We start from the raw sequence: 21,665 nt of genomic DNA, 5'->3' as shown, positions 1-21,665 counted from the left end.
TTTTATCCCCAGCCATGGCTCAAATTCACACTTGTCATTTCTTAAATTGTATGTGGTAACTAGCCCCTTAAGGAAGTCAGCATGGTCTGTTGAGGATTGAGATGTCTCCAAATGATGTGCCCCTGAGGTAGGCTTAGTAAAACAATATTGGAATGGATCGGGCCCAGCAGTTCCAGGCCACAGTTGATCAAACAACCAGTTGGATAGACAGAACTGCCGTGGGAAGCTGGGATTGTTTCCACATGACCGGTTTCTCTGACGGCATAGCCCAATCAGTTGGGGAGCATTGTCTGCACAAGCAGAGGAGAAGTTATCAATATCCTGTAGTTGTAAGCTCTGTGGTTTTAGTTTGTTGAATTATAGTAATGTCCCTTTGCAGTTGCAGAATTCCTAAGGCTTGGGGTCTGCAACACTGTGCTTAAGTCTCTGGGGACTGGGCTGGACTCCAAGGTGGGATAAACAGGAAATCTGCAGAGAGAGAATGTGTACTTTATATTCAGGAAAATTAAAACTCTGTCATTATTCAGTGTTAAAGGGCAGAAAGCAATCTTCGAAGAGATGATTGAAGAGGACGAGGGCCTGGTTGATGAACGTTTGCCAACTACTAGTCGTGGACTGAGGGCTGCAAGTGAGACTGAACGTGCCTTAAAAGCCATCTTAGCTTTTGGGAAAGCGCACCGAATTGATACCTTGCTAATAGAAGAAGGGAACATCTTTATGGAACTGTTTGAGTTATGGAAAAAAGAATATAAGGTACATGGCATATAGATTTGATCTGCCTGTTTGAAAAAAATAATTGCTTGAGTCCATTGATAAAATTACATTTTTCTCTGGATTCTGTTGATAAAGTTGGGTATGATCACTTGGAACCTGTATGAATATACTTATAAACAGTACCAAATGGCCTGACAATATATAGACACACGCTGCGTCTTGAAATCACAAAGACGACAAATGACAAACTATGCACCATCTTCAATGCACCAAGTTCATTTGCAACTGAAAAAAACAGATGAAAATGTCCAAAGAAATATGTGCAGAATAGGTATCTCTTTATGCTTTCACAACAATAGAAAAAAAAACTATTCCATCTCTGTGATTGAATACTTCATGGTTCTCTCCTTGGCTAAAGATCCCATTCCTCAAAACCAAACTACGTCAGAATGACATCAGGATGATGCTTGTGGATTATTTACGTGACAATTATTGCATTAAACATCCCACCACAGCATATGCCCTGACACTCCTCCCCTTCTTCCATGACTTCACTCGACCACAGAACTGTAACTCTGTGCAGTATAGTAGGGATGGGCTGAAGAGTCTCTGAGATCAGGGAGAGATGATTCAGAATCTCAGCATTTCGAGAGGAGAGAGGCTTCTCGGAAATCGGAGGCAGGAAGAGATCAAGACTGAGGAATGGAATCCCAAAGAGCAAAGGGGTGAGGGGTTTAGAAGAATGAGGTGGGGATCTCATGTAAAATTCTAACAGGACTACACAGGTTAGGTACAGAAATGATATTTCCCATGGTGGGGGAGCCCAGAATCAGGGGTCATAGTTTAAAAATAAGGGGTAAACTGTTTAGGACTGAGATGAAGAGAAATTTTTTCAACCAGAGAGTGATGAGACTGTGGAATTGACTACCACAGAAAGTAGCTGAGGCCAAAACATTATGTTTTCAAGAAGGAGGTAGATATAGCTCTTGTAGCTAAAGGGATGAAGGGATATGGGGTGAGAGTGGGATTGGGCTATTGGGCTCAGTGATCAGCCGTGATCATATTGAATGGCAGAGCAGGCTGGAGGGGTCGAATGGCCTACTCCTGCTCCTTTCTTCTTTGTTTTTAAGGTAGAAGGAGGTGGCGAGGTAGCCATGACCAGACATAGAAGTGGACACAACAGTGCTTTGCAGAGTTGAGAGCATCATGGAATAGGATACTGAGAGAGGAGCAGCTGGTAATGTAAAAGAACCAAGGGTGAAGGGAAGAGGACTGTCCTTATACTTACATCCAAGACCTTGGAGTCCTTCATCAGAATTTCCCTTTGAGGTAAAAATTAATATTTAAATTGAGAGGAAAAGGGATTGGTCTCTAGAAGAGAGGAATATGGAAGGACTTTTTGGACAAAGGAGAGAGTGGCACCTTATGATCTCCTTCCGTGGTGTAATGTTTCAGTTTGCTTAGCTTGCTTACATGTAGCTTCATGACCCTTGGAACTTCAGTGCAGACTATTTATGTAGCGAATCCCAGATTGCTCATTCAGTGGACAAACCCCTCCTGGTGCGATGAACCAAGAAAACAACAAATAAAGTTTGAATTGAATTGAATCATTTATTGTCACATATTCAATGTAAAAATACAGTGAAAAGTGTGTACCTTTGCCGTACATACATGGTGCCAGTCACATTAACTTGGAATAAGATAAGAAAAGGAAAGATAACTTCAGAGAGTCCAAATTTCCTTTCCACTGCCGCAGTCCCACTCCGGGCTTTCCAGCCCTCGCCATGCTGCTGCCAGTGCCCGGTCTGGGCTGCCTCACTGGCCTGATCTCACCAGCCCACATACGATCCATCACCGTCGCTGTGGCCCACACTTGATCCACCGTCACTGCAGGACACAACCCACGCTTTCGGCTTGCCACCACGTGGTTCCCAGTCGCAACCCAGCTCCTTCCCAACTCTTTAGGTAGGTAGTTAAAAGGGTTGAGTGAGGAGATAGAATTACTACAGAGGGAGAGAGAAGAAAGGAGGAAGAAAAAGGAAGGGCAAAGAAAGAAAGAGAAAGAGAACAAACGAGCAGAGTGGAGCTCCGAATGGAGCAACTTACCCTGCCACCATTTTGCCGGAACAGAAAATAGAACAGAAATCACATCTCTTTGATAGCACTGCAGAACTACACACAATTCTAGGAGAAGATAAAAGAAAGCAAGAATGCTGAAACTAATTCAGCCAATTGTGGGATATTTAACTCCTATGGTTTACTTCACCTTTTATAAGTAAGGATAGCTACAAATACTGTCCCCTGATGTCTAAAAAATTTACAGGTTATTTTATATCTATATAATTTGATTAGCCTTAAATTTGAAGGGATTTTTTTTTTGAAAGAAAGCCTTCATGATGCCTTCAAACCATTTCTACATATTTCTGTGCAATTATTTTGATTACAACATGTGGTTATTCATAGTTTTGTAAAACAATTATTCTATTTACAGCTGTAAAATAGAATTAGTGTTAGTATCATAGTTAATATTTTCTCTCAAATACTTAGTAAGGAAGAACTTGCATTACATTAAGCCTTTCACAGATCTTTTATAGCCAGTTAAATACAGTACTTTCTAATTGTGGTCATTAGTTGTAACATGAGAAACACAGCAGTCAATTTGCACACAGCACGGTCCCACAAACTGCAATGTGTTAGTGATCAGTTAATCTGTTTTCTCGTGATTCTGATTTTGACTCGAATCCATAATCTTCTGACTCGGAGGCAAGTGTGGCTACCAACTGAGTCAGGCGTAAGATATGACAGACAAATGCTGAACTCAAGGCGTTTAAGTTTTCATGAAACACTTGTGTTCACCATCCAACTGTCACACTTCAGTGTTGCAATTACAAGGTCACATCATCAATCATGCATATTCAATTATACTAGTATCACACATCCACACAGTTAAATGAATAAGGAGGTAAGTAAACAATGAATAAGCAGGAAGCTGCTCCTAATAAACAACTGTCCAGGAATGCAATCAATAAATGATTTTTGAAAATACTTCATTGGCTGTAATATTCTTTAGTACATCCTAAAGTTATAAAAGTTGCTACAGAAGTAGACGTTTTGTGCAGCTTAGTTCTTTTTACTAAGCTATCCACTTGAACTAATTACAACACTTGACAGTTAATCACGTGAACATCATTATGATGCACATATTATTCTCAAGTTCAAAGCATTTATTATAATTGAAAGTGGGAGAACAAGTTGAATACTTTCTTTTAAAGTCTGGCATAGAATACAAAAGTGAAGTTAGAAATCACTGCTTGTGGTCCAGTTAAAATACTGTTTAGTTTGCGAGCCTTCTCAAGGACTGATGCCAAAACCACGGGAACACTGCAGAAGAGATGAAACCGGGATGAGAGAATTTAATTATGTGGAGAAACTGAAGAAACTGGTCAACATTATTTTTCTGGAACAAATTGTTATGGTCCTTGTAGACATTAACTTTAAACAAGTGATCTAAATACCCAGTGACTAGCTTAAAAGAATTACACAACAGAATTTTGAGTTTGAAAGCTTTTACAAAGAAACTAAAAGCAACATTGACCAAATGTTACCTAGTAAGCAACTAATACTGTAAAGAAGATACCCTTACTAAAACTTTAATGTGACTGATGACCCCACATTGCATACATATATACTACAGCACATTTTCTGCATGATTACAGTTTTATAGGATAATTTCCAGCTTTAAGTTCCATTTGGCTATTTCTCCTCCTGCTCACCAGGACAAATCTAACATAGTCTTGAGAGTGCCACAAGATGAGTGTCTTTGACCAGAGATTGTCCTCACTCTTGGGTTCTACTTGGTAGCTTGCAGGGAACGTGCAGCCTTCTTTCTGCTAACCACATAAGCTGAGCCCTTTATCTCTGTGAAACCTCTGTTTCAAGGTCTCTTTTCTGTCCAAAAGCTTGAGACCAAAGTCAGTCCATGCTGCTGTTTTCTGTCTGACTAGCTATTGTTGTTTTTGTTTTCAGGTGTGGACATATCACACATTGCTACCAGCCTCGCGATCTGGAGCACTTGTCCCCATAGTAATATAGCCCCTGAGGCTTGATGTCAGGCAGAATTTGAAGCAGATCACATCATCATCTTCATTCCTTCATATTTCCTTGAGTTAAAGGAACAGTCTCAAAATATAAACATCTTTTAAATTCTCACATTCATAATCGAGGTTCTCAAAACAATGAGGGGTTTTGATAATGTAAATAGAAAAAAAACTTTCCACTGTTTGTTGAGACCATAACTAGAGGGCATGGTTGTCATCAAAAGAATAGGTTAAGAAACTTTTTCAAATGACTAATTTTGTTAGGATATGGAATGCTCTGTCAGAAATTATACTACAAACAGAATCAATAATAGAAAAGTGAATGTAAGTGTTTTGTTTTTAAGTATGTGGGGAAGACAAAAAAATAAGATGGTGCTAATGGCTTCTTTCTATATATAAAGACTGCACACATGTGAAACTGAAAGTAGACAATCCATCTTCCTAAACACTTTTCCCTTTGTGTCTTCAGTTGCTCCATGAATATTGGATGGCACTACGCAATCGGGTTTCTGCCATCGATGAATTAGCCATGGCAACTGAACGCTTTCAAGTGCGTCTTCCAGGCGAGCCCAAACCAAACCTTCCTGTACTTCACATCATTGAGTCACATGAGGTATGAAGTTGAGAGGCTGTGTTTAGATCTGCAGATTTCAAGTATGCTAGAAACTGAACATGAAAAGAGAATAAAAAACTTGAATTTGTAGGAATATGTAATAATCTAGATAAGCATATAAACATGAAAGGATATGTTGATTCAAGGAGGAGGATTAGGAAGAGGCTAGCAGGATCATGAACACTGCCATGGAATAGTTGGTCTCAATGGCAAAATCTATGCTATAAATACTGTGTAATATGTATGGTGCATTTATCAAGTCCTGAAGTCCTGCACAACGAAAAGCGTGTGTGGGAAAGTGATGGCATATGGTAATATAATTGGATTAGTAATCCGGATTAATGTTCTGAAGACATGAATTAATAATAATAATGTAGCCATTGTCAATTGTCATAAGTGTCCATCTGGTTCACTAATGCCCTTTAGGGAATGAAGTCTGTCATCCTTACCAGGTCGTGGTTGACTCTTAACTGCCCTCTGAAATGGCTTAGTGAGCTACACAGTCCCAGGGTTATTAAAGTTGAGCAATAAATGCTGGACCAGCCAATGACGGTCACTTCCCATGAACAAACAAAAAAAATCTGTGATTCATTCCTTGGCAGAAGTGGGTAAAGCAATTTCTGTGGTGTGGGATTTTCTTTTTAATTCATTCGGGAATATTGGCTGAGCCAATATTTATTATCCATGTCTAGCTGCACTTGAGAAGGTTCTGGTGAGCTGCCATCTTGGTGTAGGTAGACTCACAAAGCCATTAAGAAGGCGGAGTTCCAGGATTTTGACCCAGCAACACAGAAAAAATATATTTCTGTGTTAGCACAGTGGGCTTTGAGGGGAACTGGCAGGTTGTGGTGTTCCCATGTAACTGCTGCCCTTGTGTTTCTAGATGGTAGTGGTTTGGAAGGCACTCTCTGAGGAGCTTTATATAAGCACCACCAGATTGTTTCCTGCCCTGGTCCCAGGACCAAGTGGAATCTTTTCTTCAAAAATTGTTCTTTCTGTGCCAGCATAGAGGAATTACTCCTGCTACTAATTGAAAGGAACTAAAAAATCTTTACTTTTTGTGTAACTTTGATATTTTCCTCAGCACCTCAGTTAGAATGATTCATTATTTCCCCTTTAGTTCTCTCTTTACTTTGAACTAAGTACCATCATTTTCCAGTGGTTTGCTTATTTTTGAGACTTGTACATGTTTATAGGGAGGTTTGGATTCTAGAGCTGAGGGCCTAACTACTGATCTATGAAGGAAATCAGATGCACACAAAACTAAAATTGGAGAGTTTATGGTAGTTTGTAGGACTGGAGACAATTTCAGAGAGGGTGCTGGTGAATCCATTGAGGAATTTAAAGACAGTTTCCTTTTACTTTATGTATCTAATACAGTCAAGTGCAGGAACAGGATATTCTAAGCCGTAGCATGATCCTTCTCTCAGCAATACAAACAAATGTATATATACAATATATGTGCAGGAAATGTACATTTTATCTTTTCCCAGCAGTAAAATCAGAAAGTAATACAATGTTTAATACATGGTGAAAATGTCAAACTCCGAAAGTTGGACAGAAATGATGGTTGCATGTTTTACAGGTGGAACAAAACCGAATAAAACTCCTAAATGACAAAGCTGTAGCCACATCACAATTACAGAAGAAACTTGGTCAAGTGCTCTACCTCACAAATTTGGAGAAGGTGAGAATGATTGTTTGAGTGTGCAGAAGATAATCAAAAGTACACCTGTTCTCACACATTAGGCCAGAATATCCAACCTTTGCTTCAGCCCACTACCTTAACATTCCAAATCCTAAGGTCATTCCCATATGGGCAAATGCTTAGATCTGTAACTGTGGGTCACAGGCACCCCTTCTCTGCAACACTCGTGAATTTGGGCAGTGGATTCTTGCTGTCCCTAGGGCCACCAGGAAGTTATAACAGCTGAGGACCTTGTTGCATTAGTCTTTCTTTGTTGGTAGCTATATGGTTTAGGACCATTCCGGGAATGAAAGGAAAGGCCAACAATGATTTTCAGTAGCAGTTGATCCATATGGGATCAATGATCGAATTGGAATCAATAGTATCATAAGCCTCATGTACTGTGTCTCGGATATCATTAGCCCTCTGTGAGCATTGGTACTTTGAACCTACAAGACATACAATTGACACAATGCACAGTTCTATAAGAAAGACCCCCAAATGTACGTGGGCAGAATAAAGCCTTCTCCCCTGTGTTCCTTCATGAACCTCCCATCAACCCACACCTCCCCCACAGCTGCCCTACATCCTTCCCCCCACCCCCTCCCAAACAAGTTTTCACCAGCACCCTGAAATGATCAGTGGGGTAGGGAGAGCTGGGTTCCACTCAGAGGAAGAGTAATTTGATCTGTACAACAATTAAATATTCTTTAATTAAAGCTGGAATACTTATGAATTAAGTGCAAGAGTAAACAATTTTGGCCCTTGAGATGGCTCCATCATTTAACAAGACCATGGCTGATCTGATTGTGGCCTCAACTCCACTTTCCAACCTTCCCTGATCCCTTTAGAATCTCTCTACCTCTGCCTTAAAAATATTTAATGACCCAACTATCTGGGGAAGAAAATTACACAGAGTTATGACCCTCTAATGGAAAACATTTCTCCTCATCTCTGGTTTAAATTGGAGACTTCTTATTTTTAAATGGTGTCTCCCTAGTTCTAGTTTTTCCCACAAGGAGAAACATCCTTTCTGTGTCCACGCTGTCAAGTCTCCTCTGGATTTCATATATTTCAGTAAGATCATCTCTTATTCTTCTAAACTTCAACAGGTCAGGTCCAACGTGTCCAACCTTTCTTCATATAACCTTCAACCCAGGAATCAGTTGAGGGAACCTTCTCTGCATTGCTTCTAACAATGTCCTAGGCCGATCCACCTCTAAACAATGTAAATATCATTAGCTGTTTAAGATTATTGACAAAAAGTTAGTAAAAAGATTTTTTTTACTCCAGAGAGTTGTTATATGCTGGATTGCCCAGCCTGAACATGTGTTTGAGATTGAGTAGGAAATTGGATACATATCTAAGCGTGAAACATTTTCAAAGCTAAGTGGAAAGGGAAAGTGAATGGGACTAGTTGAATGCATGGGAATGCAGTTGATCAGGAAATCCATGTGAACGGGAGATAGTAAGAACTGCCAATGCTGGAGTCAGAAATAACACAGTATGGAGCTGGAGGAACACAGCAGGCCAGGTAGCATCAGAGGAGTAGGAAAGTTGATGTTTCGGGTCAGGATCCTTCTTCAGAAATTTCTGAAGAAGCATCCTGACCCAAAACGTCAACTTTCCGTCTCCTCTGATGCTGCCGGGCCTAATCCGTGTGACTGGCACTGTTTGAGACTCAGATAATTGGAGATAAAGTGACAGCAGGCAAATGAACCACTAGGTGTCAGTCTTGGGATTGATTGCAATTCTAATTTCCATGTAGCATGTTAAAAGAACAGCAGATTAACTGTTTGTAACTCCAGCATTTTTTCCTACATAGCTTTATTCAGTTATATTTTGCCTAATGCTGTGAAATCAGTGGACGTTTACAACAAAAAAGATGACCATTCACCCGTTATATCTGTGCCAACCCTGTGCTAAATTAGACTCAAGACAGTAGAATTATCTGATAGATTACTAATAATCCTGGAAGAAATAACTAATATGGTTGCACCTGGATTGCTAATCTAGGATGAATCAGATAATCTGAGATGGAACACACAAACTGCTGGGTTGGTATTAACCCAAAATGGAATTGTTAATCTGATACTTAGTACTAATCAATGGGTGAAGTAATCTGATAAGACTATAAGATATAGAACTAGGCCATTGAGCCCATCGAATCTGCTCTGTCATTTCATCATAGCTGATATGCTCCTCCACCCCATTCTCCTGCATTCTCCCTATAACCTTTGATCCCCTTACTAATCAAGAACCTAACTATCTCTGTCCTAAAGACAATGGCTTGGCCTCCACAGCCCTCTGGCAATGGGTTCCACAGAGTCGCCACCTTCTGGCTGAAGAGATTCCTTCTCACCTCAGTTCTAAAGGGTCATTCCTTCACTCTGAGGCTGTGCCCTGAGGTTCGAGTATCTCCTTCTGGTGGAATCATCTTCTCCACGTTACACTGTATCCAGGCCTCTCAGTATTCAATCAGATACCCCTTCACCCTTCTCAACTCCATCGAGTACAGACCTAGAGTCCTCAACCACTCTTAGGATCATTCTTGTAAACCTCCTCCAGATCCCATCCAACACCAGAACATCTTTACTTAGATACAGAGCCCAAAACTGCTCATAATATTCCAATTATGGTCGTATAGCCTCAGCACTGCATCTCTGCTCTTGTTTTCTAGACCCCTTGAAATGAATGCCATTTGCCTTCCTAACTGCCAACTGAACCTGCATGTTAAGATAATCCTGAACTAGGACTCCCAACTCCCTTTGCATTTCAGATTTCCAAAGCCCTTCTTCCATTTAGAAAATAGTCTACACCTCTATTCTTCCTACCAAAATGTTTAACCTCACACTTTTCCACATTATATTCCATCTGCCACTTCTTTGCCATCTGGCTTAGAATGCGCAAGAACTTGTGCAGCCTCTCTGCTTCCTCAACACTACCTTTCCCCTCCACTTATCTTTATCTCATCTGTAAACTTAGCAACAATGCCCTCAGTTCCTGTATCCAGTTAGGCAAGTACAACCCCAAGAGAAGTAATTTGATCAATTCATGTGAACCCAAATAACAATTACAGCAACATCTGCTATTTGGATTAACAGAGGAAAAAGGAAGTTTTCAGTAAGTATAAATTAATGACCATCCTTTATTTTATTTCAGTCTCAGGATCCCTCAACAGGCAGTGTCAATCCAGATCCCTGTCCCATCTGTTCAAGGCAATTAGGACAGCAGGTAAGTTAGCAGCAGGGTATTTGAGGCTGCTGTATGTGTGCATTCATTCAGCACTTTCATAGTTAGGTTTCATACAGAACTTCTTCCACACATTTTAAGCAAGGTTTAGAACAAAAATAGTATCCAGATTTTTTAAAATTTAAAGCTTCATCCCTATATAGTTGAAATGTTTTCATAATTCCATCAAATTTCTGAAACTCTTCATCAGACAGTGGGTTTGTTTTCAAAAATTGTTTGCTCATAACCAGTTTCCATTCCTGTAACAAAAACAGAAATTGCTGGAGAAAACTCAGCAGATTGGGTAGCATCTGTGGAGAGAAATCAGAGTTAACATTTTGGGTCTAGTGACCCTTCTTCAGAACAATTCTGAACAGTACCACACAGAGGGCAGTAGAAAAATGGAATGCACTGCCTGAGAGGGGGATGGAGGCAGTTATTCTTGCAGCATTTAAGAAGTATCCGGAAGAGCACTTAAATTGCAAGGGCACAGTAGGGTCTGGACCAAGTGCAGGTAAATGGTATTAGTGTAGTTTGGTGGTTGTTGGTCAGCATAAACATGTTGGGCCAAAGGGCCTGTTTCTGTGCTGTATGACTCAATGATGCATCCTTCAACCTTGGCTGGCACTAGCTTGTACAGTGAAAATAGCCGTGCTACCCTCTGGGTGCAGATTGAACCCTGTGTGAGTACTATAGTGGCAGTGGTAGGATGTGGTACCAAAGTGGGTGCTAATTGACAGGACGCCTCACTGCCTCCACCCCCTTCAAACTAGCAGATGGAGGAACGTCAAAAACCCCAGAAGCAAGAATGGTGCCTACTGAGCCAAAGCTGACTCCTATATCAAGCTGTGAAAAAAAACACTAAAACAAACTGGTTTCTTTATTGCACCAACTTTTTAACAATGCAATGGACACTTTATTTTATTATCCAGCCGGTTTCCTTTCACAGTTCTCTTTTCTGTTCTCACTCACAGTGGGCTGTACTGACTTGTGGACACTGCTTTTGCAATGACTGCATAGCCATTATAATAGAACAGTACAGTATTGGCGCTCGGCGAAGCGCTATCAAGTGTGCAATTTGCAGACAGACCACAGCACACAAAGAAGTCTCTTACGTATTCACAACTGAGGCTGCAAGCAAAGAAGACGAATTTCCTGTTAAAGTAAGCTGCCTTAATCAATAAAATCTTTTCTGCCAGAATTGAGGGGCCTCTAAAAATTATTTGCATCATTGTTAATTTATATATCCCAAGCAGAGACTGAAACAAAAGGGATATAAAAAGAGAGCAATACTGGGCAAGGGAGGAGCAATTCAGAATCATACTGAAGGGATTTAACTTTGCACTGTTTTCATCTGTTCACCATTCACAAATCTAATATAGTACTATGCCAAATTAATGTCAGTAATGGTAATTTGGTACTTCTGTTTTGATAGCAGGGCCTGCGTGAAGGATCAATGCACTAAAAAAGAGGACCCATGAAAAGGCCTTAAACTTCCATTTTTCCACCACAAATCTAAAATTTCCAAGGGTTTAATTTAAACATACATGTCTACCTCTATGTAGTTCTGAACAAAACCCTGGATGTTGCACTTGCTTGGAGTAAAGCATTTCTGTTTTTGCATTTTAGCATTAGCACCTTAATTGCTTTCTGCTTTGAGATGATCTGTTTGTTGTTGGACCAATTTACTAAGAAACCCAATGATTTTTGGATGAGTCTTCATCTGGTATAGATGCAGCAGCATTAAAGCAATTGCAACAATTTGCATTTATATAGGTCCTTTAATTAAGAAACTGCCTCCAATCTGATCTACAGTGACATAATCAGACAAAAATGAACATGAAGTCAAAGGAAATATTAGTTTTGTCAGAGCTGAGTTTAAGGAGGATGTAAGAGGAGAATACTGTGTGAAAAAGTGGTATCAGAAGCGACCTGCAGAGTATATGGCTGAAGGCATGACCAGGAATAGAAGGCTGAAGGGAGGGAGAATAGATTTGGAGGAATGAAGCATTTTATAGCATTGTCTACATGAAGCAGGAGATTACAAAGATAGAAAGAGCATAGCCATAACTAGAGTGAGAATTTTTATTTCGGGCATTAGTGGATTAGGAGCTAGTGTAGCTGTGCTAGAGCAGGACTAGACGGCAGAACTTTGAACAAGCTGAAGTTCACTGAAAGTAGAATATAGAAGTCAGCCATAAGGCATTGGAACAGTCGAACCTGGAGGTGACAAAGGAGGTGATGGCCTATTGGTATTATCACTGGATTATTAATCAAGGAACCAGGTAATGTTCTGGGGATTCATGTTCAAATCCTACCAGATGGTGGAATTTAAATTAAATTAAAAAATCTGGAATAAAGAGTCTCAAGGTGACCATGAAACTTTTGATTGTTAGGAAAAATACATCTGGTTCACTAATATCCTTTAGGGAAAGAAACTGCCATCCTCTCCTGGTCTGGCCTACATCTGACTCCAGGTCCACAGCAATGTGGTTGACTCTTAACAGTCTTTTGGGCAATTAAGGATGGGCAATAAATGTTGGCCTGGCCAGCAACACCTGCATTTTGTGAATGAATGAAAAAAAAGATTTCAAAGAATAATAGTTGAGCTGCAGGGTGGGGAGGCAGTTAATTTTATGGAGGGGAAAGTGAGATGGACAAGATGTGGAGTTTCATAGGAACTGGGAAATTGCATGAAATGGGTAGTATTATTACAGAATCATGCTGGGAACAAAAGGCAAAGGCTCTAGCCTTAAAAGTGAACGGAACAACTTGTGGGTCGTCCGAGGCTGGATGTTAGACAAGCAGTCAGCCAATTTTGAGGCAGTGGAGCTTGCTGTTGTAATTAAAGTCAGATTCAGAAGTTTAGATCTGGTGGTTGGCTTCAGTCATGCCCCCATTAAGCTTTGAGTTGTGCCTTCTGTTTCAGGGTAGCCATTCTACCAAAGTGGAGGCTGTGCTCAGGACATTGAAGAAAATCCAGCAAAAGGAGCCTGAAGCTAAGGCCCTGGTCTTCTCTACAGTAGGTTTTAACAACTCAATTTGGCGATTGTTAAGTAACAAGATAAAAATTCAGCTTCACATTCATTAGGACTTTGTGTGCTCAAGGAAGAAATGTCTTTCTTAGGAAGATACAGGGTGTAAGTTTCAAACTGAGTCAACAGCTACAGCAGAACGGTGATTTTATTGTACTGAAACATGGATGCTTGGACAAATGATCCAGAGACATGAGCTTTCCTCCCACACTGGAAGTTGGGAATATTTAAATTATTAATAATTCAATAAAAAGCTGGTATCAGAAATAGTGATCATTACATTCATGAATTACTGAGATAACCAAACTGGTTCACTAGTCTAACAAAGGGAAGTAAATCTGCCATGTTGACCCAGTCCGGACTCTCAATAACTATATTCAGAGTCAAACACGCCAGTCAAGAAGGAGCCTCGCCATCACTTTCTCTGGAGATATTAGGGATATCTAGTATCCAGTAAAAATCAACCATGAGTACGTACAAAGGTTCTAAGTCATTATCAGTACAGTCTTTGCAGCGAGAAAAAACAAACAAAACATTGGAATTTTGACATTTCTCAGTAGTTCTCTCCAGTTGCAAAAAGTAAAGGCCTTTTCTCCTTATGCAGGAAACTATTCATGTTCATTTTGAGGCACCTAGAGGGTCTGACAACTGAACAGCCCCTCGCTATACTTTGGCTGGAAGATCTTAGACTGTGGTCTTTCCCCACTGTTCCATGGTAGCAGCTGCTCTGAGCTTTAGTGTGTCTCTCGGAACGCAGTGCTAGATCTTGGAATGTGCCAGTCTGCAACAGTGGGTTGAGGTAGACTCTTTAGACGAGAACACCAACAAGTTTCCAGCAGACCAAAGAGTCTTTTTCACCGAGTTGATGATCTTCCAGGCACAGTTGACATTTGTCTCTGTGTGTGGCCTTGGGAACAGCCCATAGAGTACACAGCCATGCATTACAAGCTGCTTGGATGAACCTCGACAAAAACCACTGCTCCTCTCCAGACTTCCTTTGTAAAGGCACATTTCAGAAGGAGATAAGTGACAGTCTCTTCACCAGCGCAGTCACTTTGAGGCAGCATGCAGTGGCACACAACAACTAGACCTACATGAAGGAGCTGACATGCAGTGCCCTTCTCACCACAAGCCAAGCTATATCTTGGTACTTGTTAGAAAGTTCTGGTGATGAGGCAGTCTGCCAAATGCTTTTGACAGTCAGCTCAGGGAACCATGCGACGGGATCCACCCTCCCCTTCTTCCACAGGATTTCAAGATTGCCATGTGCTGACCATTTCCTGATGGACTTATGGTCAAAGGTGTCTTGTTCCCTTATAACAGTAACTACACTTCAAATGTACTGCCTTAGCTGTAAAGTGCTTTCAGATGCCTTGAGGATGTGAACAATACCAAATAAACACCAGCATTTTTTAATCAAATACAAAGTATATAGTCCCCACTGACTAGGCATTTGTAAATCTATCCTTTTCTATCTGTCCACAGTGCACTCTGATACGTGTAAGACAATATTTTAGGCTATATGACTTTGATCGCTGTTCATTATTCACAAGGTTTCAATTAATTGCTCTTTCCAAATTTGAATTTTGTGCTGTTACTTTTACAGTGGCAGGATGTGTTGGATATAATTGGGAAAGCGTTGTTGGATAATAACATGGAGTTTGTTCAGATCAATGGACTTCACAGGTTCCAGGTAAGGGAAGACTTAGTTATTTGGAGATTGCTGGAATACATCAATATCAAGAATCCAGAAAATGTATGCCTGACCAGGGGATTAACTTGAAATGAAACAGTATTAATTCTCATCACTGGCCGAGCTGTTATTTATTGATTTAATCCCAGTTGCCTGTTTTTCTATGATACATGGACTGCAACTATTTCAGAAAACAGTTAAGAGCCAACCACACGAAAATCTTAACAGCTTCAGGCTCACTTCTACTGCTATCCGCATTTACATTCCAGAGTTTATAAATTGAATCCAAACACATGGTCTTGAATTATTTATCTAGTCTTCCAATTGTTATTCCAATAATAAAACTACACAACTTTATACGTTTCCTGATATTCTTAGAAACCTTTCTCACTGGAGGTCTGTGAGGCTAAGAGAATTTTACTACATTCAAATACCCAGAGATTTAACATGGTTTCTTTTATTTATTCATTCATGGAATGTGAATGTAACTGACTAGGCCTGCATTTATTGACCATTCCTGGTTGCTGTTGAGAAGGTAGTAGTGAGCTGCCTTGTTGAACCACTGCAGCCCATTTGATGTAAGTAGATCCACAAGGCTGTTTGGGAGGGAGTTCCAGGATTTTGACTCTGTGACACTGCTTCAGTATCTGAGGAATCATGAATGGTGCTGAATGTTGTGTAATCATCAGGGAAATTCCCATTTCTGACCTTATGATGGACAGAAGGTTATTGATGAATTAGCTGTAGATGGTTGGGCCTAGGACACTACCCTGAGAACTCTTGCAGAGATGTCCTGGAGCTGAAATGACTGACTTCCAACAACCACAACCATTTTCCTCTGTGCCACATACATTCCAATCAGTGGAAAGTTTTCCCCTGATTTCCATTGACTCCAGGTTTGCTAGTGCATATTGATGCCATACTTGGTCAAATGTGTCCTCGATGTCAAGGCAGTCACTCTCATCTAATTGGAATTCATTCTTTGTCCATATTTGGACCAAGGATGTAATGAGGTTAGGAGCTGAGTGACCCTGGTGGAACCCAAACTGAGCACCACTGAACAAGTTATTGCTAAACAAGTGCTGCTGAATAGCACTTCTGATGACACCTTCCATCACTTTACTGATGATTGAGAGTAGACTGATGGGGTAACAATTTGTTCTGCTTTTTATATATAAAACAAACCTGGGCAATTTTCTACATTATCAAGCGGATGTCAGTGTTGTAGCAGCACGGGAAAAGTTTGACTTAGGGCTGCACAAGTTCTGGAGCTAATGCCGGAATGTTGTCAAGGCCTATAGCCTTTACAGTATCCAGTGCATTTAGCTGTTGATTGATATCATGTGGAGTGAATTGAATTGGCTGAAGACTGGCACCTCCGATGTTCGGGCCCTCAGGAGGAGACGAAGGTAGATTATCCACTAGGCACTTCTGGCTTAAAATTGTTGGGAATGCTTCAATCTTGTCTTTTTGCACTGATGTGCTTGCCTACCCAATTATTGATGATGAGGATATATGTGGAGCCTCTTCTTCTAGTGCTTTGTATCATAATCCACCACCATTCAAAACTGGATGTGGCAGGACTGCAGATTTTGGATCTGATCTACTCACTGTGAAATCACTTACCTCATCTCCCAGTCGCTACTTTGCTGTTTGGCCTGCAAGCAGTTTAGTTTTGTAGCTTTGCCAGGTTGATACCTCATTTTTAGATATGCTGATACATCTCATGGCATGCCCTCGTGTATTCTTCATTGAACATTTTGAAACAGGGTTGATTCTGGGTTTGATGGTAATGATAGAATGGGGGACATGCTATACCATGAAATTACAGATTGCAGTGGAGTACGATTCTGCAGCTGATGGCCTACAGTACCTCAAGGATAGTAGGAACTGCAGATGCTGGAGAATCCAAGACAACAAGGTGCAGAGCTGGATGAACACAGCAGGCCAAGCAGCTCTGCTCCTATGATGCTGCTTGGCCTGCTGTGTTCATCCAGCTCTGCACCTTGTACCTCAAGGATGTCCAGTTTCGATTTGGTGGATCTGTTTAAAGACAATTCCATGATACGCAATGTAGGGTATTCTCAATGTGAAGGCAGGACTTCATGTGGTGGTCATGCATATCAATACTCTCACCTACAGATGCATCTGTGGCAGGCAGATCAGTGAGGATGATGTCAAGCACATTTTTCACTCTTGTCTGTTCCTTCACCACCTGCCACAGACTCGGTCTAGCTACTGTGTCCTTTAGGACTTGACCAATTCAGTCACTAGTATTGCTGCCAAGCCACTCTTGGTGATGGACATTGGTGAAGTCCCCCATCCAGAATACATTCTACTTCCTTCCCACCCTCAATATTACTGTGAGTTTTGCTAAACATGGAAAAGTGCTGACTCATCAGCAGAGGGAGGACCGTACGTGGTAATGAGCAGTATGTTGCTTGCGTGTGTTTGATCTAATGCCATGGGGTGAGGCACATCAATATCGAGGTTTCTTAAAGCAACTCATTCCTGATTGTATACCATTGTGCACCTGCTGTTCTGTCCTGCTAGTGGGACAGGACACACCCAGGGACATTATTGGTGTTGTTTGGACTGCATGTAAGGTATGATTCCATGTGGATGACTGTGAGGCTGTTATTTGACTTGTCTGTAAGACAGTTCTCTCACTTTTGACAGTAGCCCCTAGATGTTAGTAAGGAAGACCTTGCAGGGTTGACAGGGCTGTGTTTACTATTGTTTGTTTCTGGTGACTGAGTCAGTGCCACGTAATCTGTCCAGTTTCATGCCTTTCTTTAGACTATGCAGTGTTTGATATGACTGGCTTGCTAGGTCATTTCCAAGAACAGCTAAGGGTAAACCAGATTGTTGTGGGTCTGGAGTCACACAGAAGCCAGACCAGGTAAGGAGAGCAATTTCCTTACCTAAAGGTGGAGACCATTTAGCCCTTCTACCTTGAGTCTACATCTGAAGCTCTTCCTCTTGTGTTGGGTTTACTTGACCCTCTTTCCTTGTTGGGCCCAATTTTATGCAATGCCTTTCCCTCCCGAGGCCTGATTTTCCATGACCCCCTTTCCTCTCAAGTTTTTTAAGCATTGTTTCATTTTCCTGCATTCTCCCCAAATCTTTTTATTTGTAGAGATTTGATGAGTTACTTTCAAGAAGATGTTTGTAGTTATTGTTTCAGATAAGACAATGTGTTCAGCTTGGAAAGTGGTACTACACCACATGATGTTAAGGAACATAAATGAAGTGGATTATGAAGTCAGAAGTAAACTTTGAAAGAATCACTTTGGTTAGTGATCGTGAATGCACCAAAAAATGTAATAATCTCTGCTATATGTTCACATACATACAGTGGCCACATGCGACAAGATTCTACAGGGCGTCCTAAGTGCAAGAAATGTTGCCCAACAAAAATCGGTATTTTCAAATATTTGTGGGCAGCTGGCACTTTCTACCAGAGGCATGTCAGGAGCTATACCAGCACACGTCAGAGCTATTAACAGAGGATCTTGGGTACAGTACCCAGCACACATCAGACTCTTTCAATAATAGAGAAGATCTAGAAAATCACTTAATCAAAAATAACAGTGGAAAACTTCACTCCTGCCATGTACAAGATTGAAAGTTACATCTGGGTCATTTTACCAACAGAACATGACTGGAGGTAATTTAATGTGCATGAACTGGAGGCTCTGACACAACATCCAACTGTAAAGTCTTTCCATTATCAGGCCCAATGATAACTTCCTTTTCACCTAGTTAACGAATGTTTATTATATCTTTCAGGAGAATCTGTCAGCTTTTAAATATGATTCCAAGATCAACATTTTGCTACTGCCTCTCCATACAGCATCGAATGGTTTAAACATCATTGAAGCTACCTATGTACTCTTGGTGGAACCTATTTTAAACCTTGCTCATGAGCTACAAGCAATAGGAAGAGTCCATCGTATTGGGCAAACAAAGTGAGCAGTAGTTGAGAATAACATGACAATATATTTTTCATTTCAGATATTTTTGTTGTACAATAACCCTTTTCATGCCAATGTAATCAAAATGAAGTGAGCCTCTTTCTGTGCTTTAAATTCTTTCAGAAGAAGTACTTCACTGAAGTATCAGCCTAGATTTTGTTTTTAATGTCCAACCAAGCAGGCAGATGGCATTGTGCTTAATGTCCCATTCAAAGAACAGCACCAAGCAACAATTCAGCATTCCCTCAGCACTGCATTGATGTGTGAGTCTAGATTATGTATTTAAGTCTCTTGGGTGGGCCCTTGAAGCCCTGATCTTGAGACGCAGAAGCAAGGGAGCTACACTGAACCAAGAATACACCTATGTTATGTGGTCAATTTCTTGATATTCCTGGCTGAAACTACCCTCTATATCAGGATAGTTTGTCTTGAGTTCTTATTTTCTAGTAATTTTAAATTGATGATCATAGATAGCTAGATGAAATTGACTTTCCCCGTTCCTTTTAGTGAAACTCTTCATAAATGTGAAACTCTCAACTAAATTTCATGACAGTTTTTTTGTCATTGAAAACTATCTCAAAATTCTCAGCTCTCTTCTCATAACCTTAATTTTCCAACCATGCTGCCATCCTGATAAATTTGTGGGACAAAAATCTGTGACGCCAGTGTAAATAATGGTGTGTCTGACCTCTGTTCATTCCACCCTAGTCCCAGGTGGAGACAAAGTTTCAAATTTCAGGGATGGGCATCATTTGGATGTTTGGAGTGAGTTGCCTTCACTAGAAGACTGATTTGCCTTCCGAACTAGCAAACATTTGAGCACCTGCCTTAATATCACCTTTCCCAATTTCTACTTATGTGGTTTATTGTCTGTGAAGTTGGGAAGTTTCACCAAGCTAAAGGTGCCAAATAAATTCAAGTAATGAACGTTCTTTAGCAGTATTTGGCCACATCTAGCCTTTTAGAGCACATCCTTTTAAATTGTTAACTAAAGCATGGTCAACTGTTGACTAGCTTCCTTATCTATAGAATTATTCTAATGGCTTTGCCATGTAAAATGTTTGCCATTAATGTTATTGATTGTGTAAGATGGCCCTTCCTAGCTTCCTATTTGGAGCTGTCTAGAGTATAACTTGTCTGATTTTCTTTTAGCCTAATTCACAGTAGTGTCAAATGGATTGCCATGGGACATTTTAAATGTACATAATTTTATAAACACAGTTAAAATTGACTTGAAAGTAAAAGAAGAAAGACTTGCATTTATATTGCCTTTCACAACCTGAGGACATCCCACAGTATTTTACAGCAGATAGAGTACTTTGTAGTTACTGTTGTAATATAGGAAAGAATTATGTTGTTCTTAGAATTTTATTGAACATGGAAGCCATTTAGTTCAGTGCTGTTTCTTTGAAATCTGTCCACTTGATTCCACTTAGCAATCTACTAAATAGTTTTAAAGTTGCGTTAAATTTCTTTAGATTTTCTAAAAGTGAAATAAAAGCAAAGTATTCTGGATAATTCAACAGGCTAGGTGGCATCGATGGAAAGAAAAATAGTTAACCTCAGAACTGCTAAAGTGACAACACTCTCAATGGTTGTCATCTGTCTTGGGAATAAAAGGATTAGTGAACTGCACTGTCATATGAATCCCAGGTCCTTTGTGCTGCTCTATAAATACCATTCAATGTTTGAATTATTTCTATTTGTATAATAATCTCCCTTTCTCTTTCTAGGGCAACAGTTGTTCATAGGTTTCTAATTAAAGGAACAATAGAGGAGAGGATGCAAAGTATGCTTAAAAGTACTGAGAAAAGGTGTGTTCAATTTCCAACTTACACTTAAAATTCCCATTTGTGTAAAGGTTTCGAAATTGTTAACAGATTAAAATGAGATTGTTTCTTTTACAAAGCTTTTGGCTTATATGGACAGATATTAATACTGTAAGTACAAAAGGTTATGAATACTGCGCCAATTAACTCACCACCTGTCTCTCCAAAGCCTGTCCACCATCTAGGAGGTACAAGTCAGGAGTGTGACAGAATACTCCCCACTTGCCTGGATGAGTGAAGTTCTAACTACACTTGAGAAGCTTGACACTATCCAGGACAAAGCAGCCTGCTTGATTTGCATCCCATCCACCATCTTCTAGAATCTAGAATAATCTAGAATCACTACAGTGTGGAAACAGGCCATTCAGCCCACATAAGTCTACACCGCTCTTCCGAAGAGCATCCCACCAAGACACATCCCCCTACCCTTTTCCTGTAACCCTGCATTTCCCGTGACTAATCCACCTAACTTACACAGCCCTGGACACTACGGGCAATTTAGCATGGCCAATTCACCTAACCTGCACATCTTTGGACTGTGGGAGGAAATCAGGGCACCCGGAGAAAACCCACACAGACATGGGAAGAATGTGCAAACTCCACACAGTCGCCCAAGAGTGGAATTGAACCCGGGTCCCTGGCACTGTGAAGCAGCAGTGCTAATCACTGAGATCTTCATCATCGAATCCCTTCAGCACCAGTGTACACTATTAGCAGCGTGTACCATCTACAAAACGCTCTTCAGTAACTCACCAAGGCTTCTCTGGTATAAACTCGGGGTACCCCTCT

The 21,665-nt window shown here is 40.5% G+C and overlaps 1 protein-coding gene across 1 annotated transcript in view; it reads left to right on the top strand.

Moving 5' to 3' along the window:
- shprh (SNF2 histone linker PHD RING helicase) overlaps positions 1 to 21,665 on the top strand; it is an 88,385-nt gene that overhangs the window by 62,970 nt on the left and 3,750 nt on the right. The window contains exons 20-28 of the mRNA XM_048597080.1: positions 528 to 753; positions 5,281 to 5,424; positions 7,010 to 7,111; positions 10,274 to 10,345; positions 11,317 to 11,505; positions 13,272 to 13,364; positions 14,984 to 15,070; positions 18,863 to 19,041; positions 20,781 to 20,861. Coding sequence (XP_048453037.1) covers positions 528 to 753; positions 5,281 to 5,424; positions 7,010 to 7,111; positions 10,274 to 10,345; positions 11,317 to 11,505; positions 13,272 to 13,364; positions 14,984 to 15,070; positions 18,863 to 19,041; positions 20,781 to 20,861 — 1,173 coding nt within the window. The remainder of the gene's footprint in view (positions 1 to 527; positions 754 to 5,280; positions 5,425 to 7,009; positions 7,112 to 10,273; positions 10,346 to 11,316; positions 11,506 to 13,271; positions 13,365 to 14,983; positions 15,071 to 18,862; positions 19,042 to 20,780; positions 20,862 to 21,665) is intronic.

Source organism: Rhincodon typus, chromosome 5 (genome assembly GCF_021869965.1).
Source record: "Rhincodon typus isolate 14 chromosome 5, sRhiTyp1.1, whole genome shotgun sequence".
Classification (NCBI taxonomy): Eukaryota; Metazoa; Chordata; class Chondrichthyes; order Orectolobiformes; family Rhincodontidae; genus Rhincodon; species Rhincodon typus.
The sequence above is the reverse complement of the archived record's forward strand: the minus strand, read 5'-3'. Positions and strand labels throughout refer to the sequence as shown.